General features: G+C 40.0%; 1 protein-coding gene across 1 annotated transcript; it reads left to right on the plus strand.

Moving 5' to 3' along the window:
* Positions 1-3114: 3114 nt before the first annotated feature.
* Positions 3115-4053, plus strand: LOC311171054 (olfactory receptor-like protein OLF2; the record flags this gene model as incomplete). Its single annotated transcript, XM_084233611.1, has 1 exon — positions 3115-4053. The coding sequence occupies one exon, from the start codon at positions 3115-3117 to the stop codon at positions 4051-4053; it is 939 nt and encodes a 312-aa protein (XP_084089737.1).
* Between the last annotated feature and the right edge of the window lie 6877 nt (positions 4054-10930).

Consider the following 10930-nt stretch of genomic DNA (forward strand, 5'->3'; position numbering starts at 1 on the left):
ATCTATTTGCTCTTAAGTAACTTTAACTTTGTTTTAAAGAAACACCCAGATGTGATAAACAATGTATCTGTAATTTTACTCATAACAGGAATTTTATCATATAAAGAGCTGGGTAGAGAGAGTGTTTATGAGCAGAAGTAAGTTTGGGTAAATTAATAGAAAGGAATTAGTCGCCTTGATTAGAGAATGTATATAGTATGGTTATTCTGACATCATTTTTAAAAATGTAAACTCCAGTAAATACACAACAAAATCTACGTATCCCTGCACAGTGAGTTCATGGTAATTTTTTTCATTCTTTTTGTAATTTTCCTTAATTTTGAGAAAGTGTTCAACGGAAAACGATTTGTGTGGGACTGTGGATATGTGGAAACATTAATGGGTGTGTGTTTATTTTGCAAATTATGGAATTAAAGCAAAATATCCATACCAATATTGAGGAAGTGGAAAGAAGGAATGCTTGTTTATTGGAGTAAATTACTATTGTTAAATACATAAACTGTTGTACAGTAAGGCAAAGGAAAAAATACAATATTTAAAAAGTTCTGTATTTTTTTCTCATCACCAACCTATAGTGCATATCATCATAAACCCCATTATACCCGTCTGTACTCCTGAGAGGCCAAATGTTGAATACCCAGGGACCACACTCAGGATGCTTATATATATACATCAATCAGGAGACAACACAGAACCACCGGGCAGACAGAACTGTGTGCACGAGGAAGTCATCAATTTTGGGTCAGGTATTATTAAATATTTGTTGCGTCCTCATTTATATTATAATTTGTTTTAGAGGGTTTTTTTTTTAGTTTTTTAAATCTATTCATGCATACAAGAACTGGGGTGTAGGCCAGAGGTGCCGGGGGGCTGAGAGAATTCACCAAAGACAGAGTGGGGAGCAAAACAGGCAGACCTACTGAAATACACTGTTGAGGGGAGCAGCAGGCAAGACAGGAGAGGTCTGCTATGGCATGTGATTTAGCTCCCTGGCCAGGGATTGAACTGGTGCTACAGTGGCCGGTGATAGCTTGCTAGAGCTGAGACTTAACCCCTGTGCCACCAGGGAGGCCCCTGTTTTAAAGTTTTAATCCATTTTTGCCTGATAGATTGTTATTAAAGTAAAGGGGAGTATAAAGTATTGATATTATACCATTTTAATGACATTTAACAATCCATCTCAAAATGTTTTGTATATTATATGTATACAAAAATGGTATGGAATAAAGCACAAATTGTGGAGGTGGTTAGGCAATAATGTTTTATATTTTTAAAAAAATCTCTCAGAGATAAATTTTTCAAAGATTTGTACACAGAAAACAACCATTTAAATAAATTGAAGCAAAGAGTTTGGCTGCACACTGATTTTTAGGTCACTATTCTGATATTCTTTTCTTCATCTACCATGAAAACCACTTTTCAGATTTTCTCACAGATCAGAGGAAGCTATGTCTGATATTTTATATGCATATCATAGTTGGTTTGAATAAAGTTGAACACATTCAATTGGCCTCCCAAGGACCACCTAGGTTTTTTAACCAAAATATGAAAGATTTCAATGTTATTCAAGTGAAGTAGGGATCAAAGAAAAGCATAAAACAAAATTAAAACCATAGGGAATTGGGATTAGGGAACAGTTCAGCCATGACTCTCTCTGAGACCTGACTCTGACACATGAGTACTCTGTCAAGTTTGGTACAAGTCTGTTTTTTGAGTAAACCATTCTGTCTTTCTTGCCTCTCTCTGTCACTTGTGTTACCAGAATCCTTATGATGATTAGGTCTCAAAAGTTCCTACTAATTCCCACTGGGTAACATCAGCATTCAGAGGGGTATTTAGTTAACATGTTGCTGCCTATCCATTCCACACTCGTAGAGACCCTTCCACTGCATTCTGTACCAACCACTCCTCCCTGCCATAGTATGTCTAAATGCAAACACTGTTGCTCAAACTTGCTTGTCAAGGCTGCAAAGAACCTCATAAGAATTGAGCAGCTAATTTAAAATTGGGGAATGCTACATTGTTGGATGATGAGGGAATGCAAAGGACTTTATCCATAATCAGCACCTCTTATTTAAATTTCATTTCCTATTACGGATCATGACATTAAAGTATTACATCACTACAAGATTAAATGCCTGAATGTTGGTTAGCTAGACAAATTAATTGTCGATAACCATTGCCTCAAACATCTATGATATAGAAGTTAACAAGAATATATCATGTATGTTACATAGCTCCTTTTGGAAATAGCCAGATTTAATTTGTTTTTGTTTTTTTTTTTAAGTCAACAAGGCATGTTTTATTTATTTGTTTGTTTGTTTGTTTTGTTTATACATGCACTGGGTACAGTCAGAAGCATGGGAACTTGAGAGAATTCACCAGAGCCAGAGCGGGGAGCAGAACAGGCAGAAGGACTGAAGTACACTGCTGAGGGGAGCAGTGGGCGGCAGGAGAGGTCTGCGAGCCATAGGGGACCCTCCTCCAGCAGCCAGGGAGCAGCCGGGATCGAACCATCGTGCAAAGGCCGCGGGCAGCTTCGCAACCCAGCGCTCAACCACTGCGCCACCAGGGAGGCCCCACCAGATTTAATTTGAATTAAAGTGTGCTATACTCTCTGTATAATGTTATACAAATAAAAGTGATAATACCAATACCAGTACTGATTTATATGATTAGATACATTTCCACAAGATTCAGTTTTCAGGTGCTACTAACCTTGCTAATCTCTTTTTCTAATTCTGAAAAATAAGGCCTCCCCTGGGGGCACAGTTGTTGAACTCTGGGCTGTGAAGCTGAACGCAGCCTCTGCAGCGCCTGTTCGATCCACAGTGTGGGTCCCACATGGCACGACAAAACTCTCCTGCCGCTCCCGCTGTTCTCCTCAGCAGTGTGTTTTGTCCATCTGCCTGTTCTGTACCCCGCTCTGGCTCTGGTGAATTCTCTCACCCTTCTATGCTTCTGACTGTACACACTGTTTGTATAAGTAAATAAAATTCTTTAAAAAAAAATTCTGAAAAATAGAACCAGAAATTTATCTAGTAGGATGTAAGAGGACGTAAACTTCCACTTGCATTTCCCTTTGTCACAACCAGGGATTTCGAGGCCTGACGGATGGCTCCTGAGAACTGCACTGTGTTTACTGAGTTCATCTTCGTAGGACTTTCTGGAAGACGGGATGTGCAACAGGGGCTCTTTGTGTTCTTTCTGCTGGTTTATGGCATCACTGTGATCGCCAACCTGGGAATGATCCTGCTGATCAAGGTGGACTCCAGACTCCACACGCCCATGTATTACTTCCTGAGCAATCTGTCTTTGTGTGATATCTGCTACTCCTCCTCTGTCTCTCCCAAGATGCTGGCTGATTTCTTATCTGAGCAAAAGAGGATCCCATATAATTTCTGTGCATTGCAGATGTATTTTTGGGGCACTTTTGCAGATGTGGAGTGCCTCATGCTGGCTGTCATGGCTTATGACCGGTATGTAGCCATTTGCAACCCACTCCTGTACACAGTTGCCATGTCCAAGAGACTCTGCACCCAGTTAGTGGCTATCACTTACGTAGCCGGGATCGTGGATAATGCAATCCATACTTGCTTCACATTTCGATTGTCATTTTGCAATTCCAATATCATCAATCACTTCTTCTGTGACATCCCACCCTTGCTGGCCATCTCCACCTCGGATACATCCATCAATGAGATACTGTTGTTTACTCTTGGTAGCTTTATTCTGGGGTGCAGCATTATTACCGTCCTCCTTTCCTACAGCTACATCATCATTACCATCATGAAAATGAGCTCAGCGGAGGGGAGACGCAAAGCCTTCTCTACGTGTGCCTCACATTTGGTATCTGTGGCTGTATTTCATGGCACACTCCTGTACATGTACTTTCGACCCAGCTCGAGTTATTCCATGGACACGGACAAAATTACCTCTGTCTTCTACACAGTTGTCATCCCTATGTTAAACCCACTGATCTACAGCTTAAGGAATAAGGATGTGAAGGGTGCCCTGAAAAAAGCAATCAGAACTAAAGTGTGTCCTGGGTAAAGCCATGACATCTTGTCCAGAATTATTTATTCAAATATTCTGAAAGCTAAAGTATAATTCTTTTGGCATATCTTCCAGCCAAATCACTGATACAACTTTCTAGATATTTTCCATACTTCTCATATGTCTACCATGATTTTATAGTATCATGTGCGTAGGTAACAGTCATTATTGAAATCAGTCCTCTCTCAAAACTAAGAAGGGTCATAGCAGATTTTCTGTCGCTTGCAGAGAGAATCTTTTATAGTTCCCTTTTGTCTTCCTGTATATGTCCCAGCAAGATATCAAGGGTGAGTATTTCTTAGTCCAGTTTCAATGAAATGTAACCTCCATAATCTTCCATTTTATTTTTAGGGAAAAAAAATGGTTTTAATCAACTTACTAAGAAGGTAGTACAGTTACATAAATTAAGGTTGCATGTATTTCCCTATGCCCTAATAGCACCTTGTAAATGCTCCATCACATCCTTAAAAATATGATATTGAATAAATAAAATAAATAAGATGTCTCCTGCTTTAACTCAAAGTTCCATAAATGCACGCCCCAAGTTATCTTCTTCACCAATATTTCTATTTTTTTTTTTTATTTACAATGCTTGGCTCTAGAATGCCATTGAAAACATTTATTGAATAAAAGATTGCATGCCCCCTGAAAAATCGATGCAAAGACAATTTTTGTAAATAAATATAGATCCCTTGATTTGATTTGATTCTAGTATGTTTGTCTTAGATGAAATCCATTTGTGCTTTTTTGTTTTGACCCATGCTAATAAACATGAGGGAGGAGATCATTTGACATTAAAAAATTTTCATTATTTCTCATCATTCTGTCCCTCTTATATCAGCAGAAACTTTGTTCATCATTCTGTCAATGTACCTACTTGCCTTTGATCGAGGTTAAGAGTAGAAAAATTGGAAAGGAAGCACCATGAGATCAGAAACCCAGTTCAGGCACTGTGGAGACCTGGAGGTGGGGGTAGAAGTGATTAACATAATCCTTAATCCAGCTATAGAACTGAAAACTCCTTAGGCACCAAAGTCTAAATCATGAGGCACAGACCCAAGCAGGTGTCAGACTGCTGTAGAGAGTGTCATGGGGTGCAGACTAGGAGGTGGGGATATGGAGATAGAAGGGCATTGTAGAATCTCCAGTCCTTTTCAAAGTCTACATGTTTATTCAAAATCAACAAAAATTAACCACTTCTAAAGGAATGAGCCCCTCCCTAGAAGTCAGGACAATTTCCACACTGGCAAGGGGCAGTGGCCTTCTGCCTGCTTGTGCCTATGCAGGAGCTCCTTACCACTAACTCTCCATCCTCAGGGCAGCAGCCTCCTGCCCGCCGGTGACCTGTGAACAAGCAGGTGCTTCTCTTCACTGACCTCCCTCAGAATAGGCACCTTCTTCCAAGAGAGCCCGCCTATGATTATTCAGCCTCTCTTTTAGCAAACCTGTGCCTTTCTGGGTAGTTCTTTCTGCCCACTCCTGCTTGTGCAAACATTCTTTATCCCTTCCCTCTCTTTAATAATGAACCTGTATGTTTGGCTATAACTAACGCCTCTGCTGTTTGAGAAATTTGCCGATGAAACTCCCAGTTCTGGTGAAACTTTTCTCAGTTAACCCAAGGATCCCACTGCCTGAAACCAACATATCCTAAAAATGGCTTCACCTTCACCGCAAAAAACAGATATGGTGCTATTGAAAACTGTACTGAAATTGCATGACTGGGCATTGGGGGTAAGCACCTGGATCTTTGCTAAAGACCACTGGGAAAGAGAATTTCTTTTCCTTTGAGGTGTCCATGACATTATACATATTAAAATTAAAATTTTAAAAATAAGAAATCCCTAATGCATATAGTTGAATCTGTAAAGGTAGAGTTACTAGCAAAATTATACATTCAGTGGAAGAAGCATAGAACAAAGTAATATTTGCATCAGTGTCCATTTGTAATGTTTTATTTGGGCTCTGTGTATCTAAGAAACAAACTGGAACCTTATTCCAAAGAAAATTTTAATAGTGGTCATCACTGAGTATCTGGATTTAGGTAATTTAAAATGTATGCTAATAACATAATTAATTAATGAATATGCTGTCCTTCACTGTAATCAATGAACTATGAATCCAGTTATGAAAAACAAACTTATTTTCTTAGGGGTACTGATTTCACTTATTTTATTTTTAAGAAGGGAACATGGAGTCTTCTGGTTCCAAAAAAGTTATGGGTTTTACAAGATTTCTCATTAAGGTCTTCAGAAGCTATATATCTCATTAGTGTATAAAGAGCAGGTTCTGCTGTTTTAGCCCAATGTTGGCCATCAGTGTCAATGTTGTGACTCCATCAATTCTTGGTGTTCTTGTTGTGCCAAGCATCAACTAGTGCAGCCCCCAAGGACACACAGACAGCCGCAGCAAGAACATAGAGGAGTTTATTACGGGCTGGAGTCCGGGCCCTCAACACGCACCCATGTAACGGCGGGGGTCGGGAGCTCTGAACAAAGGGAAAAGGGATCTTATATAGGGTTACAAGCAGATCTCTAAAAATTAAATCACATCGGCAAACATTCATTGGTTACACAGGGGCATTTCCTAACAATGGTGGGTGCACAGTTTCAGTTTTTAAGCTGATTGGTCATATCAAGATGCAGCTCTATTTTATGGCTAGTTTGACCCTATTAGTGGCCTGAATTGCTCGGCTCCACTGTGGCTAGCCAACTGAGATAAGACCAGAGTGGGATGGGGGTCGAACTCTGGAATGCAGTCTTGGGACAGCAAGACCTGGAATTCTAAAATGGCAGTTTCACACAAAATGACATAGCAATGGGGCTAAGAATACTTATGCTTGGCTCCACAGTTCTCATTATGTTAATGTGCAGGCTTGGGGATACCTCAAGAGCCCCAAATTTGCATGCTCTATCTGCCACCCCCCACATAAAAACAGCATACTCAGAGTGAGAAAGAAGTTTAATAGGATTAATGTGCCTAGAAAGATAATAAAAGATAATAGTTTTCCAATAAAACACCCAAATTTACTTATTCCTTTATGGGTAAATGATGAACCAAACAGGGTTGCCACAAAATAGAGACCTTGCGATGTGAGAACTTGCCACAAATCTAAGGCACCTTCTAGCGGGGAACCATAAGGAAGGGGTAGAAGGGACCAGGCAAGTCTGGAACAAAAGGAGAAAAATCAAAGTACAAATCAAAGTAAGGGCTGCCCTTTCAGCATTCCCACATGCCTCTCACCAATTCTCTTCCAAGTGGCACTACATGTCTCAAATCCATGTATTTCCTGCCATGTCTCCCAGGTCACTGGTGCAATTCCAAAGCTGAGAAGCAAGCAAATCCTCCTTAAAATGTCTCTCTGCTTCATGCGTCTCCTTCAAAAGTCTTCCCAAGTCTTCCCTCCAAATCTCTGTTTCAGTTTTTCTGGCTTCCCCTCAGTAGCTCAGCTCCACCCTTCATTAGCTGGGGCAGGGAATAGGGAACCTCCCTTTTCTATGCAGATTTCTGTCTGTAACTATTATGATTTCAAGATGCCCTTCAGCAATAGCCATCAGGAAACCATTAAACAATACACTAATCTTGCTTGCAAGACCTAGAAATTACTCAACACCTCTAGGGCTACAAATTGAAGTTGTGGAGAGGGGGAGGGGGTCCTGCTTTTACTGGGGTTGAAAATGTGGGGAGGTTAATTTTGAGCACTTGCTCTTTATCAGTAATTTTAAAATATAAGAGTGGGAATTTAGATCTCAGGAAGAAAAAGAATGAAACTAAAGGAAAACAAACAAACACAGAAGCTCCCAAAAGATCAGTTCATATAAATCAATCATGAATGGTAAAACAATAGACACACAATGGCAGGGATTTATTTGAGCTGGCTGTCTTTGGAGTGGATGTCTCATCATCAAACCAAAGGCACTTGAAATACAAAAAGAAAAGTCAAGGTCAGAGTTCATACAGGTATATATTTAAAACATGAAACAACATATTCAAAACATGCACTTGCAGCAGGCTGTCTTGCATTACTGGCTGAATAGTTTGAAGACATATAAAATACCTCTGAAATGTTTATTTATAATTGCAAAATATTGATATATTGTTCATTGACTAATTTAAATATTCATAACTTTCATTCCCTGTCCAAATCCCTTCTGCATTCAATGTACTTTATGGAACCATATTATATATATTCACAACCATAAAACTTAGATATTCTTATGTTACATAAAATTGAATTCACTGGCCATCTTTCACATAATGTACAAAGAATAAGGATATCCTTACTTATATATTTCTTACTGTGGAACCAAGCATAAGTATTCTTAGCCATTGCTTTGTCATTTTGTGTGTAACTGCCATTTTAGAATTTTAGGATTTGATGTCCAGGAAAGACGACTGCATTCCAGAGATAGTTTTGACAGTTGCGACCTTCACTCTGCCCTAGCCCTCTGGTCACCAATGAGTGTGAACTTGCTGTAATTGGAGTTAGAGGCTGGAGCTGCATCTCGGCCAGGCCAGTCAGCTTAGAATTATAGCCGGGCAAAGTTGGAGAACACATCCTTGTAGCCAATGAGTAACTGCCAGCATAACTTAACCTTATTAAAAAACCCCTGCTTCCTTTGTTCGGGGCTCTCAATACCTGCTGCTACTTTGGGAGGTGCGATGAGCCTGGACTCAAGTCTGCAATAAACTCCCTTTTGTGTTTCCATCAGCTGTCTTTGGGTTCTTGGAGGCTATGCTCGCCAAGTCTGCTGATCTTGTGCACAACTTGGTTTTTAGTTTGTTTTTTTGTTTGCTTTTTTTTAACTTTTTTTTAATAGAGGCATATTTTATTTATTTGTTTGTTTCTTTGTTTGTTTATACATGGACTGGGTACAGACAGAAGCGCGGGAGGGTGAGAGAATTCACCAGAGCCAGAGCGGGGAGGAGAGCAGGCAGAAGGACCGAAGTACACTGCTGAGGAGAGCAGCGGGCGGCAGGAGAGGTCTGCGCACCATGTGGGACCCTCCTCTAGTGTCCGGGGAGCAGTCGGGGATCGAACTGGCACCGCAGAGGCCACGGGCATCTTCGCAACCAAGCTCTCAACTGCTGCTCCACAAGGGAGGCCCTCAGTTTGTTTTTTTAAGCAAATAATGAGAGTTTAAAATAAGAAGTGAGACACATCTGTTTTCAAATAATATGTATTCTGTACTTTCCTTGTAAGCTGTGTGACCATTTCACTTTAGATTACGAAATCTTGTTAAACTGCCTCGATTTCCTACGTTTCATCATTCACCTAAGTCTAGTATGATATGTAAATATAAAAGGGGGGATGAGTTAGAGGGAAGGATAGAAACAGAAAGGCAGAGAGAGATCACAGCTGTATAACTATGATATATGTGTGTAAATATATACAAAGTTGAGTCAGAGAGGCTACATAAGACAATAGTGCTGAAAAACAAAAACCAGGCATAGCTCTGGCAATGTGTCATGAGGTGGATCCAGCTTTCCCTACTGAGAGTTGCTCCCCCAGCCCTCAGATGCCAGTTCCACACTGGAGCCTCAGGTCAGGTTTAGAACCTCAGGTCACATTTTGTCAATGACATTTTTTTTTCTTTTTGTTTCTTTTCCCTTAAACAATCTTGTCTCTCTGCCTGCCCCACCCACCCACCTCGACCCCAAGTTATCAGATCTGTAGCAGATTGCAAGCATTGGTGTTAAAGCTTGTTTCTGCCTGACCCTTGGTTTGGTTTCTCTTTATTTCACATAGAAGTGACACCATCTGTTATCGACCTTTCTCCTTCAGGTTTATTTCACTTAGCACCATCCCTTCCAGCTCCATCCACATTGCAGCAAAGGGTAAGATTTCATTTCTTTGATCTCTGAGTGGTTCTTCATTGTGCGTGTCTGCCACATCTTCTTGAGCCTTTGTTTCAGGGCAGGTAGTTTGTTTCCATAGCTTGTCTATTGTAAACAGTGGTGCAATAAATATAGGAATGCACGTTTCATTTTGAAACGTTATTATTTTTTTTTTTGGGGGGGGGACCCTAGGAGTAGAACTGCTGGGTTAGAACAGATCCACGTTTAATCTTCTGAGAAAACGCCATAATATTTTCCATACATCCTACACTGTCGGTGGTAATGTAGACTGGTCATATTGATTTTTAAATCCCTAGCTGTATATGGTACAAAATATGTTTTCAAAATATTTTGTAGGTTTAGTATATCAGAGACGACTTTCAGTGAATATTTTATCAAATAATTATCATTTAAGCCAAAATGTGCTGCCTTGCTTGTAGAACTGGTGCCAACAACCCAGAGGTACTGCTTTTCTTGTTTGTGAGATCAGGAGAACTTTGTGCCTAGTTCTTGTTGGTCCATTATTTACACTTAAGTTATTTAAAATGGCTTCTGTCACAGAGTCAGAAATCATTTTCTCAGCAAAGGACTAGACAGTTGCCTACACAGAATTATATTTAGGGCACCAGTGACAGTAGGAAAAACTCACAGAGATTATTTTGTTATTTGTCTGATGTCTTAATCTGTACCTTATTCTCATCCATCTCTCCCTCCTCACACACTAAAGAAAGCTATTCTCTATTAACAGATTCATTTGGGAACTAATTTAGATTATCCAGTTTTCTGCAATACATTGTCATCTGTGCTGCAGATTTAATGTGGAGTGGGATTTTGATTACATGGTCTGAAGAGATAGCCATGTTGATTAGGAGATTGTTTGGATGCTGCTTAGCAGAGTGATGCTGGGTGCTTGGTATCCCCAGAGAGAGGGCTTCTCTTGAGGGAAAATAAGCATGGAGAGGAATCAAAAGGGACCAAGGAGGAGTCTGTCCTTCCAAACATGGACCGGATGAAGACAATGATAGTAAATCTCATAGGT

This window comes from Talpa europaea (assembly GCF_964194135.1).
Source record: "Talpa europaea genome assembly, chromosome: 1".
Lineage (NCBI taxonomy): Eukaryota > Metazoa > Chordata > Mammalia > Eulipotyphla > Talpidae > Talpa > Talpa europaea.